Here is a 17,679-nt window from a genome sequence, read left to right on the forward strand (position 1 = left end):
CTACTCTTGTGCTTAGTGAATACCTTGCACAGAATTAGGTACTCATTTAATACTCTTTGCTTTTTCAAAGGAACCCAACACTTTTCCAGGACAGTAGATTTCCTTGTTTCAGTGTGTGTTGCTGTTGATGTACATGTGTGGGCCAGGGAGATAGCACAGACATGAAAGGAAGAGCCTTAAGAAAATACATAAAGGGGTCTGGGTGAAGGGAGACCTCTTTAAACCTTATCTCTGGTTTGGTGGTACCATTTGTGGAAGAGATGAAGGCTTGAGGATTTCAAAACAGGTTTGTAGCAGAGTAGATTCAGTCTGAAGTAGGATAACATCTTTAATGAGTCAACCCTCTCTTGTTTCAACTGTTGTTAGGTTCTGTCATGTCTGTTCTGACTCATAGCGACTCCATGTAACAGAGTAGAACCGCCCCATAGGATTTTCTTGCTGTAATCTTTATGGAAGCATGTTGCCAGAGGTTTCTCCTGTGGAGCTGCTGGGTGGGTTCAAACCACCAGCCTTTTAGTTAGCAGCTGAGTGCTTAACTGTCTGTGCCACCAGAGCTCCTTCTTGCTTCAGTTATAGGAGCAAAAAAAGCAGCTTATAAATGGTTTAATGCAGTTCATGGTTAGGTGAATGCTGTTTCATTTGGTGTCATCCAAAATTTCAATTAAGAGGTGTATATATCATGCATAGATTGACCACCTTATGGCTGTCTGTGCCTTTCTGAGTAAATGCAAGGGTTTCCTGAATCTTAGGCATAGGTAAGGCCCTGCTCTTGAAGAGGTAGAGAAAAGATCTAGTTCAGAATATGAGGATTAGTTCAGTGAACTAATTTCTGACTTTTTTTTTTTTCCAGACAGAAGTTCTCATATCTTAGAAAGCTTTTCATTCTCCTTTGAATACTCTGTGAGTCTCTTTTGGGGAACTAGCTAGCTAGATTTGTGGTGGCTGTCCTGAAAGAAAGATGTTTTTTGAGAATTGTGTCTTTTCCTAAATTAGCTTGGATTTTATTGTAACAGGCAGTCCTTTCCCTTCATCTTATAAAGGGTCTTGTCATCAATAAGCTGAAGGAATGTGATCTGATTAGGAGAAACTGATGTTAATTGAGCACCTGATGTTTCAAGAAAACAGATGACTTGGCAGCTGGGATGCTGTCACCCATGATCAGGGAGATGAGCTGGAAAAAAGATTCTGGAGCTTACGCAAATTTGAATAAATTCTGTTTTGATATGTGTGGATTTAAAGATGTAGTGCATATACACATTTAGTTATAAAATACGTCTTAAGTGCAGGTGGTAGAGAACTTTAAAAGGATCATATGTGTTCAAGTATTAGGCTTTCTTTTAGAAGGAAAGCTTTAATTTGGATATATTTAGGTATCCTTTCTCCTTGGGTGAGCTCTGGTGGCATAGTGGTTAAAGCATTTGGCTGTTAACCAAAAGTTCAGCGGTTGGACCTAGCAGCCACTCTGTGGGAGAAGATGAGGCAGTCTGCTTCCGTAAAGATTACAGCCTTTGAAATTCTGTGGGGCAGTTCTACTCTGTCCTGTAGGTTTACTATGAGTCAGAATTGACTCCACAGCAACGGTTTTTTGTTTTTTGTTTTAATTTGGCTAACTGAACGGTTGAAGGTTCAGTCCCACCAGCCACTCTGTGACAGAAAGATGGGGCAGTCCGATTCTATAAAGATTATGGCCTTGGGAACCCTAAAGGGCAATTCTACTCTGTCCTATAGGGTTGCTATGAGTCGGAATTGACTCAGTGACAATGATTATAGGCCACCTTTTCTGGGTAGAAGCAACAGCTCATTCCCTGGCAGTGAGCCAGAGAAGAAGATTCTGTTTGATATTTGAAGAGCCTTTTCTGACTGGGATGTTTTCCCAGCATTTCCTTCAACTGAGAGGCTCCTAGAAATTCCTCCTCTTAGACCCTACCTCCTAACAGGGTCTCTGTGTATGTGTCTCTCTGCCCCTCCTCACTCTTCTCTCTGTACTTCTTTTTCCTTTCCCACCCTTCCCTTCCCCAACCAGGCCAGCTGAGCTGCATTTCCTTCCCACCCAAGGAAGAGAAGTACCTCCAGCAGATTGTGGACTGCCTCCCCTGCATCTTGATCCTCGGCCAGGATTGTAATGTCAAGTGCCAGCTTTTGAACCTGTTACTGGGGGTGCAGGTGCTTCCTACTACCAAGCTGGGCAGTGAGGAGAGCTGTAAGCTTCGGCGCCTCCGCTTCACCTATGGGACTCAGACTCGGGTCAGCCTGGCACTCCCTGGCCAGTATGAACTAGTGCACACTCTGGTTGCTCACCAGGGCAACTGGGAGACCATTCCTGAGGAGGACCTGGAGGTCCAAGAGGACAGTGAGGATGCTGCCCATGTTTTAGCTGAACTGGAGGTGACGATGCATCATGCCCTCTTACAGGTACCAATCTCATACTTACATAGCAATCACACACACACTTACCAGCTTTTCTTTTATTTATGTTATCTCAGAATGTAATTGGCAAAATATACTCTGGGCTCTGAACTTCAGTTTGTGAAGTCAAAAGAACATGATCTAGGAGGTTGAAAAACAGCCAGGGGCATAGATCCATCTCAGCCTGTACTACCATGCGGTAGGCCCTGAGCAGTTTGTCTCCTTGCTTTCCTATCCCCCTTTCTAAAATAGAAGAAATGTGATACTTTCCTCTTGATATACTTTTACAAAATAATTGTGATTAGACTTAGAAGTCCTTTTTCATTTCTTAGAAGAAAGCAGTTGCTGGAATTGCTGCTAGCCATCCCTTTCTAAAAGGATCGATAAGACAAAGGGTAGTTATTGTTCTTATTAGAATTGAGACCAAGTAAAGAATTTGTGGCTTTCTCCTTAGACCTAGCCATAAATTTATTAGGGGTGACAGGTCATGTCTGCTACTTTATAAGGAACTTGGGCATATGAGGATGAGGTTGGCTCAGTATAAGGAGATACGGCAATCCAGTCAGGTAAGGAACACGTTTGCTTCTTTCTTGAAGTAAATTCCCAAAGAGAGCACAGATTCTTGTGACATCTCCTAAGAGATCGTACTGTCTAACTAGTATTCTTAGCTTCAGTTAGGAAGGACTCCTCTCCTGTTCTAGGCTTCCTTGCCTGCTGGATAACTGGGACTGGGTTATTTGATTAGGCCAAATGGAGATCAGCAAAGGCTGTGACTTAAGTCAGGGGTCAGGAGTTAGGTAGGAATAAAAGAATACAAACATGCTCAGAATAAAGTCCATCACTTTGGTTAGCTGTGCCAGGAAGGAAGGGCTGTTTGGCAGGACTGGGAAAGTGGTTTCTTCTTTCTTATAACCTTTTCATCTACCTCTGTTCTAAGAGGCTTGGTTTCCAGTTAATGAATGTGTCCTCTGATTGTGATCATAGCCTGTGGTGCTCTAAAAGTTGAAACTATTACCTCCTCTCCTTCCAGGGTCCAGATTTCTTTTATCTTGAGAAGGGCCTATGTATATAAGCCACCATTTTCTCTCAGCTCAGTTTAAAGGAAAAAAATACACTTTTTTTTTTTTTTTTTTTAAGTTTTTATAGTTTAAGGATTCTCTGGTACAAAATCCACACTGTCACCACAGATCAAGATCCATGGTAAATCATGCCAGAGTCAGTTGTCTTGCTACTACCAAAATGGGTTCTGAATCCAAACACAAAGATGATCTCTGGTGTAGTCTTGTACATTTGGCTGTTTTTCCTCAATTTCTGTCATAGGTGTTGCCTTCTCAGGGTGAAGGATATTGATCGCCATTTGTTTCTGCTGAAGTAGCTGGTTGGTCATGACTTTCGGGTCCACGTAGTTAATCTTGTTGTTCATCATGGCAGTCGGTCTTCAAGTAGCCAAGTGAGAAAAGAGCTTTTTAAAAATTTTTATTGTAATAAAATATATGTAACAAAAAGTTTGCCATTTTAACCATTTTTAAGAGTACAATTCAGTGACGTTAATTACAGTCACCTTGTTATGCTACCATCGCCACTATCTATAACCAGAAGTTTTATATAACCCCCAACAGAATCTCAGCTCATTTTATTTATTTTTTAATCCTTTGAACTTTTTATTGTGTTTTGGTGAATCAGCTCAGCTTCAATTAATGGTGGGTTTCCTCTGTCTTCAGACTGAGAGCTCTTACTTCTTAGCTCCAGAATGTGGGAAAGTTCTTGGATAACTCTAACAGTAATCTTTGTTGACTGAGGCCTGTTCAGATGACCCAAGAACTTCACACTTCAAATATTTAATCTATACATAATCTTTCTGTTACATACCACTCTGGTCCAGTTCATTCAAATTTCCCTTAGCTCGGTGTTTTTTCAAACTCTTTTTTACTTTAACTCACTGTAAGAAATAAATTTCACATCACAACCAAGTACATATATACATACACATTTGAAACAAAAGTTTCATGAAACAATACTTTTATTTTCTCTGCAAAATACAAATATTTTCTTTATTATTCTATATAACTTTATTTTTTAAAAAATGATGGTAGCAACCACTAAATTGATGCCATGACTTGCAATTTTTAAAAAATATTGTTCATTAGCTGAAATCACTGCTGTAAGCTGGGTGATGATTTTTCTTGTTTTTGTCTTTTAAAAACAATCTTAGAATATGAACAAAACCATCCTTAGGAGAGGCAAGATTGAGTTTGTACCTGATTTCGGGAGAGATTGATTTCTGTATTCTTTTATGTTTATTGGTTTTAATTTCAAATGGTCATTTACTTGTGTTACATGAGTTGAGGTGATATGAGTCAAAGGAAGGAAAGTAAGAAGCACTCTCCAAGCACTTATCTAAGCAGGTATCTTACTGGTACAAGTTCCCAGTGCCTGTTCCTGATATGCACTAAGTAGTCAAACTGAGGTGGCAATTGAGGAGGCTGCTGGGTAGCTTTCTCTCAGCACAGTTGAAATCCATATTCTCACTCTTGTCTTGAGGAATTCTCTAGCCTCTAGTGTTCTGTTTCATGTGGTTTATGAGGCTTCCTTAGCCAGTGTTTCTGCAGATCTGCTTTAATTCTTCAATGATTTTGATGCGGAAATAGTAACTGACTTGTGGTTCTAAGTTTAGAACCCTTTGATCCTGATCCTCAGAGGGGCCTTTGCAGTCTTTGCCTAGGGAGTTCAGGCACTGCTCTTTCTCTACAGTCATGCTCCCATCTCTATTAAATACATCAGTGAAGCTTAGCTCACTGCTGGAAGCATGTCACAGCTACCTTGAAGATTTGTCATGCCAGTAAGAAAGATCTTTTTGGTTAGCCCCAGTTATATTTAGGACCAAGTTAGTGCTAAACAAGCTTTTCATTTGGTTTATAAGGGAGGCAATAAAGAAAGGAAACATTTAGCTAAAGGAAACCAAGATTGAATGAGGGGAAATGAAATGTTCATTTTGAGCTTTCAAATTATCAAAGCAGAATTTCCCCCTACCCTGTCATACAATGGTCATTCTTCTAATATGCTGCTTTAAAGTCCTCATAAATTAGCCATTTTCAATTTGTTCCAGAATGGGCTAACTCACATGGACCCACACTGCTTGGTATTCCTAGTTTTTTTTAGCTCTGTGTCCCCTGAAATTCTTAGTTCGTAATTCAACAGTAGAAGAAAACTGTTGAGACATTGGTATCCAAAACCTTATTTAGTGTTAAAATGTATTCATTTTCTACTCAGCAACACATTTCACCATTCAACATATTCACTTTTTCTATCTTTATATAAAAAAATACTAGCTTTAGCCTACCCTCATCCTTCTTTGTAGCACACACCCACCACCTCCTCTTCTCTTCTCTTTTCTTAACATAAGTCCAATGAAACACAGTTGTCTGCCTCCAAGCTTACGTTCATAATCACAAAAACTCAAACTCGTCAAGTTGATTCAGACGCATAGCAACCCTATAGGACAGAGTACATCTGCCCCATAGGGTTTCTAAGGCTGTAATCTTTACAGAAGTAGACTGCCACATCTTTTGCCCATGGAGCAGCTGGTGGGTTAGAACCACCAACCTTTTGGTTAACAGCTGAGTGCTTACCTACTGTGCCACCAGAGCTTCTTATGTGTTTATTTATCTCTCTCTCTCTATATATATTTTTTCCCATGTAAAAGTTTAAGGAAAGGAATTAAAAAGAGCAGAAATGATTAAACTTTCTAAGCCTGATATGAAATTTCTGCAGCTTAGCACTGGTGTTTCATTTACTGTGGCAATTTACTTTGTTGTCAGTTGTTCAATTAAGACATTTAATTGTGCTCATGAGGAACCTATACATAGACCAAGAGGCATATATACATAAACCAGTCATTCAGATGGAACAAGGGAATATTGTAGGTTAAAATAAGGAAGGTTTAAAATCAGGAAAGACATGAATCAGGGTTGTGTCATTTCACCATACTTATTCAATCTGTACGCTGAGCAAATATCCAAGAAGCTAGACTATATGAAGAAGACTGCCGCATCAGGACTGGAGGAAGACTCATTAACAGCCTGTGATATGTAGATGATACAACCTTGCTTGCTGAAAATGAAGATGACTTGAAGCACTTACTGATGAAGATCAAAGACTACAGCCTTCAGTATAGATTACACGTCAATATACACAAACCAAAAATGCACACAACTGGACCAATAAGCACCATCATGATAAATGGAGAAAATATTGACGTTGCCAAGGATTTCATTTTACTTGGATCCACAATTAACCCCCATGGAAGCAGCAGCAGTCAAGAAATCAAACGATGTATTGTACTGGGCAAATCTGCTGCAAAAGACCTCTTCGAAGTGTTAAAGAACAAAGATGTCACTTTGAAAACTAAGGTGTGCCTGATCCAAGCCATGATATTTTCAGTTGACTTATATGCATGTGAAAGCTGAACAGTGAATAAGAAAGACTGAAGAAGAATTGATGCCTTTGAATTGTATTGGCAGAGTGTTGAAGACACTATGGACTGCCAGCAGAGTGAACAGGTCTGTTTTGAAAGAAGTGCAGCCAGAGTGCTCCTTGGAAGCAAGAATGGCCAGACTTTGTCACTTTTACTTTGGTCATGTCATCAGGAGGGACCAGTCCTTGAAGAAGGATATTATGCTTGGTAAACTTGAGGGAAGACCCTCAGTGAGATGGATTTAGCTACAGTGGTGGGCTGAAGCCTAGCAAAGATTGTGAGGATGATGCAGGACTGGGCAGTGTTTCCTTCTGTTGTACACAGGGTCACTATGAGTTGGAACCAACTTGACAATACCTAACAACAGCAGTTGTTCTGCTGTTATCAATGCCTGTTTATCCTCACAGTGTTTTCTGTAGACAAATGTACATATCACCTGGGAGCCAGACTGCCCACACTGACTTGGTTACTAGCTCATGGTGCTGTCCGGTAGGGTATATTTCAGAGAACTAAGATAAACTAATATTTCCAGGAACGGTCTAATGACTTGCAAATGAACTTATTTTTTCACAATTTTTAACTCTTGACCGATTGAAGTAGTAAAGTTTTCTCTTCATATTCCTTAATTAACAACTACCAGTGAAGAATTTTTTTGATGTCATACTGATGTGATATTTTTAATTTCTCTGCAGTTAATATTTTTACAACATATAATCATTATAAAAGATTTTACTTAAAATGACAAAAGTAAATGCAAAATTTTAATCTCAAAATATACCAGACATTGTTGGTTGCTGGAAAAACTAGCATTTCTCAATTGTTGTCTAGTTGTTGTCATTCATTATGGTACCTTATAAAGCAAAATTAGTTATGTGTGCTCATCTCTAGTTAGATTCCATGTCATCTCTTGAATGTATCTGGAGTGAAAGATAAAGGGTGGTAAGTAAAGTAGGAAAGAAGGCTGAGTGAAAGGTTTTAGGACAAGAAAGAAACCATGATTCTGTGGGGCAAGAAGAAACAGGAACTAAGTGATGTTTAAACAGGGATATGGGAAGTTCAGGCAAATGCTCAATTATAAATTCCTTATAGGCAATGACCTGGTGTTCCTGTTATTGAACATCTCTTCTGCCCTAACACACACTGATATACACAGTGAAATGTAACTATCCTGCATACTTGTAGGCCCTGCTTTACAAATGAATTCTGTTCCCAAATCTGTCTTTAAGTCAAATTTGTATGTAGGTACGATTTGTATTTAATGTTAGTTGAATGTTTGTCTTAGTATATAGTGTTATAGTATTTAGTGTATCTTTCTATGCATTAAAAACATTAAAGGTAGCTGCCTTTGGGTATGTGGTCTGCTTCCTGTATATAACAAACAGCTTTGGGAATGGTCTCTAGCTTATGGCACACTTGAACCCTGCATGTAGCCATGTCGTTGTTCAGCAGCCTGCCATGCTCTGTCGACCTTGGGACTTACAATGGACTTGAATTAATGACCTGCCATGGGGTTTATTAACATCGGGATTGTGCCATTTTATTTGTTTGACTTTAGGCTTGTTAGCCTCAGCAGCCAATAGCTGCCTGAGTGAAAAGATGCCTCTAGCTTCAGTGGGCCAGGAGCAAGAGACAGAGCTGAAGCCCAAGGTTGAGGGGCTTTCACACAGTCCCTAGAGCCTGGCACTTTGAACTCAGACTTCTAGCCTCCCGAACTGTAAAAGAATAAACTGTTTGTTCAAGCCATCCCATTTGTGTTATATTTTTGTCAGAACAGTACCAGGTAACTAGAACACTGATGTCAGATGAATCTTGGTTGAAAGCAAAGAATACCAGAAGGATGTTTACCTGTGTTTTATTGACTATACAAAGGCATTTGACTGTGTGGATCATAACAAATTATGGATAACATTGAGAAGAATGGGTATTCCAGATCCTTAATTGTGCTCATGAGGAACCTGTACATAGACCAAGAGGCTGTTGTTCGAACAGAACAAGTGGATACTACATGGTTTAAAACCAGGAAGGGTGTATGTCAGGGTTGTATTCTTTCACCGCACTTATTCAGTCTGAGCAAATAATCCAAGAAGCTGGACCATATGGAGAAGAATGCGGCATCAAGATTAGAGGAAGACTCATTAATGACTTGCGATATGTGTATGACACAAGCTTGCTTGCTGAAAATGAAGATGACTTGAAGCACTTACTGATGAAGATCAAAGACTACAGTCTTCAGTATGGATTACACCTCAGCATAAAACAAACAACTGGACCCAAAAGCAAAATCACAATAAATGGAGAAAAGATTGAAGTTGTTAGGGATTTCATTTTACTTGGAGCTATAATCAACACCCAAGGAAGCAGCAATGAAGAAATTAGATGTCGTATTGCACTGGACAAATCTGTTGCAAAAGACCTCTTTAAACTGTTAAGAAGCAAAGAAGTCACTCTGAAGACTAAGTAAGGTGCACTTGGCCCAAACTATGATATTTTCAGTCACCTCATGTGCATGTGAAAGCTGAACATTGAATAAGGAAGCCTGAAGAAGAGTTGATGTCTTTGAATTAAGGTGTTGCCAGAGAATACTGAAAATACCATGGACTGCCAGAAGAATGAAGAAATCTGTCCTGGAAGAAGTGCAGCTGGAATGCTTCTTGGAAGTGAGAATGGCCAGACTTCATCTTACCTATATTGGTCATGTGGTCAGAAGGGAACTATTCACTGGAGAAGGATATTATGCTTGGTAAAGTAGAGGGTCAGTGACAAAGGGGAATACTCTCAATGAGATGGATTAACACAGTGGCTGCAACAATGGGCTCAAGTATAGCAAGGATTGTGAGGATGGTGCACAACTGGGCAGTATTTCATTCTGTTGTACATAGGGTTTCTGTGAGTCTGAAAGTTGATTCAATGGCACTTAACAACAACAAACACTCTGTACTACTTAGGCAATACCCCTCCCTTTCCCCTTGCACGTATCAAAGGTAGCCACCAATGAACTTTGGTCCCTATGCATTAGCCTTTTATGAATATTTCACATAAGTAGGATCATGTAAGATTTTCTTTTAACTCCTGTGCTCACCATAAGGCGATCTGGTGGCATAGCCGTTAAGCATTTGACTGCTAACCAAAAGGTTGGTGGTTCGAACCCACCCAGCTGTTCCTTGGGAGAAAGATGTGGCAACCTACTTCCATAAAGATTTACTGCCTTGAAAACCCTATGGAGCAGTTCTACTCTGTCCTGTAGGGTTGCTATGAGTCACAATCGACTCAGTGGCAGTGGGTTTGGATTTTTGGTTTGTGCTCACTATAGTAGCCTTGATAACTCCTAAAAGAATGACTTGGAGCTGAGGCTATATATTTTCATTCTCCATTATGAATTCATTCATCTCTGACCTTCAGGTTAGTTCTTGGGGAGAAAATTTGACAAAGAGATTATAAATTTAATTTTCCTCTTTTGTTTTCTACCCTTGCTAGAATCGTATCTATTGCTGCACCAGTTGAGTTTCTCTCCGTTTTTACTGACGCCAAGATTTTCTTGTGTTTCCCTGGGAGTAGAGGGCAGTGGGGCTAGGGAGTCTGCCCTGATTCAGAGACTCAGGTGAAAAAGTACTGTCAACAGACAAGTTCTTTTGTTGGGACTACTAAAAATACTCTTTTTTACTTCTTTTGTGATGTCTCAACCACTCTTTGAGAGAGACTGTCTTATTTCATAGTAGGGCCTTTATTTGGTAACCAGCTTATACTTACCAACATATAACCCCTAGGATTGCTAGGATTCCTGAAATCATCTTGTTCACCCTTTATTTGTCTTTCAAAACTTCCTTACTATCAAATCAAACAGTGCCTGACAAACAATGGGCTTTCAGTTACTGTTTGAACACTGGTTTGGTAGTCAAGTGGACCTGGATTTACTTCCTGACTTTGTCACTTAGCTGTGTGACTCTGGTGCTTAGTACCCTCATTTATAAAATAAGGGTAGTAAACCCTATCTTTTAGGATTGATATTGATGTGAGCTTAAATAAGAGAATACCTCACACAGTGTCTGGCACAAAGTAGACCAGTTCACTCCTCCCTTTGAATGAGTAAATCACTGTTGTTTTGAGAAGAGGATTTCCTAATCTTCCAGTCATTTGTCCCTTCCTGGATTATCATTCATTTGGAACTTCTCCCTTTTGTTAAATTTAAGTCCTTCTTGTTCCAGCTTACTTACAGTTCTTATTCTGCTTTGATTAGAGGCAGAATTCTTCATAATTCACTATAATGTTTGAGATAAAATGAAAGAAGAGAAAGATATTATAAAAATATAAATAATACAGAAGTATATAAAGTTAAGAGTCTCTGAGTGGTGCAAACAATTACCATGCTTGACGGCTAACCAAAAGGTTGAAGGTTTGAGTCCACTCAGAAGTAGTTTAAAAGAAAGGCCCAGCAGTCTACTTCTGAAAAAACAGCCATTGAAACCCTGTGTGTTCTGGTTACCTAGTGCTGCTTTGACAGGAATATACCACCAAAGGTGGCATGAACAAACAAGAATTTATTCTCTTACAGTTTTGGAGGCTAGAAGTCCGAGTACAAAGTGCCAGGCTCTAGGGGCTGGGTGAAAGCCCATCAGCCTTGGGCCTCAGCTCTGCCTCTTGCTCCTGGCCCACTGAAGCTGGATGCTTTTTTTCCCTCAGGCAGCTACTGGCTGGTGAGGCTGATAAACCCAAGGTCGACAAGTAAAAAGGCACAGTCTAGATATTACCAAACCACATGGCAGGCCATTGATTCAACTCCAGAAAAAGTCCCAGGATCGGCAGAGCATGGCAGGCTGCTGAATGAAGACTTGGCTCCATGCCGGATTCAAGCGTGCTAAAAAGCTGCAGACCATTCCCAAAGGTTCTCCTTATATACGGGAAGCAGACCACATCCCTAAAGCAGCTGTTCAGCTGCTCGCGGCAGATTCCACCATGGAGTTGATTGCCAGTCTCATCACGGGGAATACTGCATCCAGCTGCCCAGCTATTCAAAACCAGGCCCAGCCAAGTTGACACAAAACTTTAACTACCACACTGCCTCGAGTCCAAATTGACTTGAAGGCAACTGGTTTTGGTTTATATAAAGTTAAAAGTTAGTCTCCTTTTTCTCTTTTCCATTCTACTATTATGATTTTCTAACTCCTGATGAATCTAGTAGTGAGTGGTAAGAGAAATAAATCTTCAAATTTGCTTTGTAAAATTTCACCCAAATGACAATAAAAAGTAAATAAATAAATAAATAAATAAATGGAAAATAAATCTTCAGATTCCTACCTTTATCTCCATTTAAAGGTACCTGATGTTCGAGTACCCACAAAGTAGAATGTATAGAGGCTATTCAGTACTTTCTTGTTAGTTTATCTTTTACCTAATCCATTGCAGTGTGAAATATAGAAAGACAGGTTAGGTCCTTAGGGGCTGAGTTGGGATTTTTTGTCTCCTAAGTTTTGTTTCTGGCCTCCTAGTCACCACAGTGATGCTTTGACTAGGTGGGGAGATGAGCTTGTATGTATACTGTGTTGATTGCCGGAATAAAGCTCTGGGTTGGCCTCACATTAGTCTTGATTTCTCCTTACGCATATTATAGCTTAGAAACCTATTTGATTGCAGCTACCCCTTGGAGAGGGTTTGTATCACTGATAATTGAGGGTTAACAAGAGGGTATTTTCTACAATACAACAAGAATGGAGAGGCATTTTCTGTAATATGTAATTAATATTTAAGAGTGACAGTTCAGGGGAATGCATAAAAAGGAAGGAGAATCAACCTTTTTGTAAAAACAAACAGAAACGGTCTTTAAATTGCCCTGTGAGAATGGATGGAAAAAGAATTGGAAGTAAAGATAGCGAGGATATGGGGATAGGGATTGAGTGCAAGGCTGTGCTGAGCAAGAACAAGACTATTACATAGTTATGCACCTATATTCTGTGTGATGTAAAACTGAGGCCAAAGAACTGTAGAGAAAGTAGACATCTGCTGCCCACCATGTGTAGCCTGAGCACACAACTGGTTTCTGTTTGAGTCATCACTGTAATCCTCTTTAGCTATAGTTATTTTAATGAATGCACCATGAGCCATTGGGTAAGGGGTTCTGACTAATAAGAACCAGTATTCCTAAAGAATTAATAAGAAGGGTCAGGCTTCTTCAGTAATTGAATGTTTGCTTTTGGCATTTTAGAATAATATTTTACATCAAAAATAAAACCAAATTAGTGAATTCTGGTGTTTGAGGACTTGCATTCTGCTTTCTGTTGTAGTCTCTGCATCCTGCCAGTAAAATTAATAGTAACAGATCAACTTCCAAAAACTCCATGGATTTGTGCTGAATGTGTTCTGCAAGAGAAATCTCTTCAGGAATTCAGTGTGACTCCAAATGGGAATTATGGGATACTTTTGTGATTCCCTAAAATTCTGTTTTCTTGATTGAGTTGAGAGAAGAATGCTTACCCACTGCTTCATTCTTGGAGTAGAGAGCCAACAGCAATTCCAGATAAGGAGAAATCTTTAAATGTGTGGATGTGGGTTAAAAGACAGAAACTTTCACATATGATGTTTAAAAGTAGTTGTGAGTAAGTAGTAAAGGCATCATTTATTCATTCCACATTTTTTTATTGAAATGCCTATTAAGTGGCAGGCACTTTCTAGGTGGTAGGCATATAGCCTTCCATGAAACAGACAATCTGAGGTCAGATTTTCCTTTCAGGTGGCCATAATAGGGCAAGGAGAGCTCTGGCTTGATACTCTCAATATTAATTATTTCTTCATTCCCTGTCTCCAGGAGACAGTGCTGGCTTCCTTTTTGTTTATAATCGTCAGGCATGAATCACTCCTTCACCATGAGTATTGCAGAATTGCATGTCACATTCCTGTCTGATTTGTACTGCTGCCAAAGTCTCAGCCAGCAACTCCTTGCCTATCTCTGACATTCATGATAGAGCAGTGAGACCAACTACTGTAAGTTAATTAATTGGGGAATGGAGTAGAGAGAGCAAATTACCTGTTTTCTAGCCATTGTTACTTAGTACAAGATTAGTGCCTAAGGAATTTGACTGCTAACCAGAAGATGGCGGTTCAAACCCTCCAGCTACTCCTCAGAAGGAAGAATAATGGGCCATCTACTTCCGTAGAGATATTGCCTTGGAAACCCAAGGAGGGGTCGCTATGAGTCGAAATTGACTCGAGATGGCAATGAGTTTGTTTTTTTCTTCGTTTGTTTGTATTTAGGAGTGGACAGCTTCTTTCTTTGTGCTACTATATATAGGTTATCTTACCATTAGAAAGCCCCGAGTCTTTTTTTTCCCTTTTTAATGAATTTGCGCCTGTGAAGAAGTAAAGTTAACTTGTCTCTTATAAAGATATTGGTCCTACAAAGAGACTTTGCAGCTTTGGCTCATGGTTCTGTTGCACACACAAAAAGGTCTTTGTGAAAGCCTGAAAATTTATTTTTTCTTTTTTTTTTCTTTTTTTTTTAGATTGCCCTGTCTTCTTTCCACAGAGTGGCTGGTAGGTTTGAACTGACAACCATCTGGTTAGGAGTCAAATGCCTTAGGTACTGTGCCACACCAAAAATTGTTGGCAGCCACTAGAAGCTAGGAGAGAGGCGTGGAGCACTTCCTCCCTCAAAGCCCTGGGGGAATCTACCCAACCAAGATCCTGAATTGGACTTCCAGCCTTCAGAACAATCAGAAATCAGATTTCTGTTCTTTAAAGTCACTTACTTTGTGGTCCTAGGAAACTAAAACAGTGAGGTATATTTCCTCATGCCTGAGTTTAACTATGTGACCTGCTTTGCCCAATAAAGTGAGGCAGAAGTGATAGTTTACTGGTTCTGAGCCTAAGCCTCAAGAGGTGGCACGTGTTTTTGCTTATTCCCTTGCATTTTTAAAGAAAATCCATCAAATAAATAAGCAAATGAAATTCTGAAAATTTTCTAAACAACAGTTCAGTTTTGAATAAATGTAGGTTTTCTTCTCATAATCTTTCTCTAATATGTTTGATTGATTATCTTTTTAAAAATATATATTTAGGACAGCTTTACAATATTAAAATACATATTTAAAAAAAAAAACACCTGCACTTTTCAACCTTATAACAGTTTTTATTTCTTGGAATTCTCTTTATTGAATTATTATATGTAGGCATTTATGCAATTCTGCTCTACTCTAAACCTTAGAGTTTCTTAATCACCGTCTTTTTGACTGCCTTACTGAATGATTCAAACTCTAGCATGTATGACTCAGGATAGTGAAAAGGGGTTTGTTTTGAACAGCACAATTAGTGTTAGACTAGTCTTCCAACCAGAAAACATTCTGTGCAGTTTGAGGCACAGATGAAATAGCACATTTCTACTTGGCCTAGACTTGGGTAGAGAGTTGGTGGATTTATATGGTATGTTCTCAAATTACAAATGATGAGATGGTAAGGCAATTTCAGCTTTACAGAGCTCAAGGTAGCCTGTAAATGGAAGTTGTGTGACCTCCTTGAAAATGAAGCTTAGTTCTTTGTTGGTGAAGAAAGTGAGACCTTTGCACTATTCTCGGAGTGGGAGAGATTTTTTTTATTTTAGAAAAAGAAGTAAAATTCCAATATCTGGTAACTGTTGAAGACACAAACTTGAACAGATTTATGATTTTGAATTTGCAGACCTCTGAAGACTTGTGAAGTTTATGTGTCTATGGTGGTGACATAGGCGTGAGTCCCAGGTCAACTCTTAGGTCTGGAATGCCAAGCCAAGTAGACAATTTTAGAGATGTAAAGGAGCAGTCTGTGCAGTAGATGGATTTATATGCTGCCTTTTGGGAGCTCTGGTGATGTTGTGCCTAAGGCATTTGACTGCTAACCAGAAGGCTGGTGGTTCAAATCCACCAGACACTCCTCAGAAGGAAGGTTGGGCAATCTACTTCCGTAGTGATACCGCCTTAGAAACCCAAGGAGGGGTCGCTATGAGTTGGATCTGACTCAATGGCAGTGAGTTTGGTTTTTTGGTTTTTTAAGTGCTTTGATGTCCTCAGTAAAGAAATAGAACATAAAGCAGAACTACAGGTTGGGTAAAGGACCTGCAGAATGTTTGTTTTAAACCAAAGATCGTCCTTGAAATTCATTAGCGACTTGGGTGTATTGCAATTGGGTTCAATCACAAGTAACAGTAATATAATCAGAAAAACAGAAATTTAAATTGGACCCCCCAAACACACACATGCTTTTTACATAAAAGAAGTCAAGGCAGGCAGTTCAGGGCTGGTATGGCAGCTTTGTGGCCATCAGGGATCTAGGCTCCCTCTTGTTTTGAGTCATCATCTTTATTTTACACTGGCTTCCACCCTCAAGTTAGCCTTAGGGTTGCTGAGTGACCACTGCTTGCACTACCTAGCACATCTTCATTCCAAGCAGGAAGAAGGGCAAGCTAACTACCATACTTCCTTGTAGAATCAACCCTCATCTAAAGAGCTTTCCTGGAAATTCCACCCACTTACATCTCATCTGACTGTCCCTATCTGTAAAGGATACTGCCTCTCCCAATAACAGAGAGTCTAAATATTGGACAGACAAATTGTAGTATCTGCCATACCAAGAGATCATGAAAATAAAGGTATTACCAAAAATAGGTGAACAAGACTTTGAGTTACCTGCACACTCTAACAACAGGACAGTAATGATGCTTGGTGAACCTGGCCTTTAGTTCAATGTGTAAATTAATTGTGTCAATACCAGGCAGTTTTAACTACTGTGGCTATATAGTAGGTTTTGAGAGCCAGCACTGTGAGACCTCCTGTTTTGTTGTTTTTCTTTAATTGTGCTTTGCTTATCCGAGGTCTCTTTCCTTTCCATATAAAGTTAGTGATTGGTTTTTCCATATCCTTAAAAAATGTTGATGGGATCTGGATTGGGATTGCATTGAATGTATAGATTGCTTTGGGTAGAATTGACATTTTCACAATGTTCAATCTTCCTGTCCACGAGCATGGTATGTTCTTCCATTTATGTAGGTCTCTTATGGTTTCTTGTAGTTTTTTATAGTTTTCTTTGTACCGGTCTTTTGTGTCCCTGGTAAGATTTATTCCCAAGTATTTTATTTTTTTGGTAACTATTGTAAATGGTTTTGATTTCCTTATTTCTTTTTTAGCAATCTCTTTGCTGGTGTAGAAGAATCCAACTGATTTTTGGAGGTTGATCTTGTATCCTGCCACTGTGCTGAATCTCTCAATTAGTTCCCTTAGATTTTTAACTGAGTCTCTTGGGTTTTCTAGATATAGGATCATATCATCCGCAAATAGGGATAGATTGACTTCTTCCATACCAATTTGGATGCCTTTGATTTCCCTTTCTTGCCTTATTGCCCTGGCTAGTACTTCAGTACAATGTTGAATAGAAGTGGTGATAGAGGGCATCTTTGTATGGTTCCTGTTCGCAAGGGGAATGGTTTCAGTCTCTCTCCAATGAGAATAATGTTGGCTGTTGGTTTTGCATGTTGTTGTTGTTAGGTACCGTGGAGTTGGACCTGACTCATAGCGACCCCTCCTTGGGTTTCCAAGGCGGTATCACTACGAAAGTAGACTGTTCAACCTTCCTTCCAAGGAGTGGCTGGTGGGTTTGAACCTTCAGCCTTCTGGTTAACAGTCAAGTGTCTTAGGCACTATGCTACCAGAGCTCCCATAGATGCCCTTTATTATGTTGAGGAATGTCCCTTCTATTCCTATTTTGCTTAAAGTTTTGATCAAGAATGGGTGTTGGATTTTATCAAATGCCTTTTCTGCATCAATTGATATGATCATGTGGTTCTT

General features: G+C 39.5%; 1 protein-coding gene across 1 annotated transcript in view; it reads left to right on the top strand.

The window, feature by feature from the left end:
• The window catches only part of DSTYK (dual serine/threonine and tyrosine protein kinase), a 66,831-nt gene that overhangs the window by 19,108 nt on the left and 30,044 nt on the right, over positions 1-17,679 (top strand). Inside the window, exon 2 of the mRNA XM_007953462.2 lies at positions 2,024-2,412. Within this exon, the coding sequence (XP_007951653.1) occupies positions 2,024-2,412 (389 nt within the window). The remainder of the gene's footprint in view (positions 1-2,023; positions 2,413-17,679) is intronic.

Source organism: Orycteropus afer, unplaced genomic scaffold, assembly GCF_000298275.1.
Source record: "Orycteropus afer afer isolate SDZICR_OR568_19922 unplaced genomic scaffold, OryAfe1.0 scaffold00013, whole genome shotgun sequence".
Taxonomy (NCBI): domain Eukaryota; kingdom Metazoa; phylum Chordata; class Mammalia; order Tubulidentata; family Orycteropodidae; genus Orycteropus; species Orycteropus afer.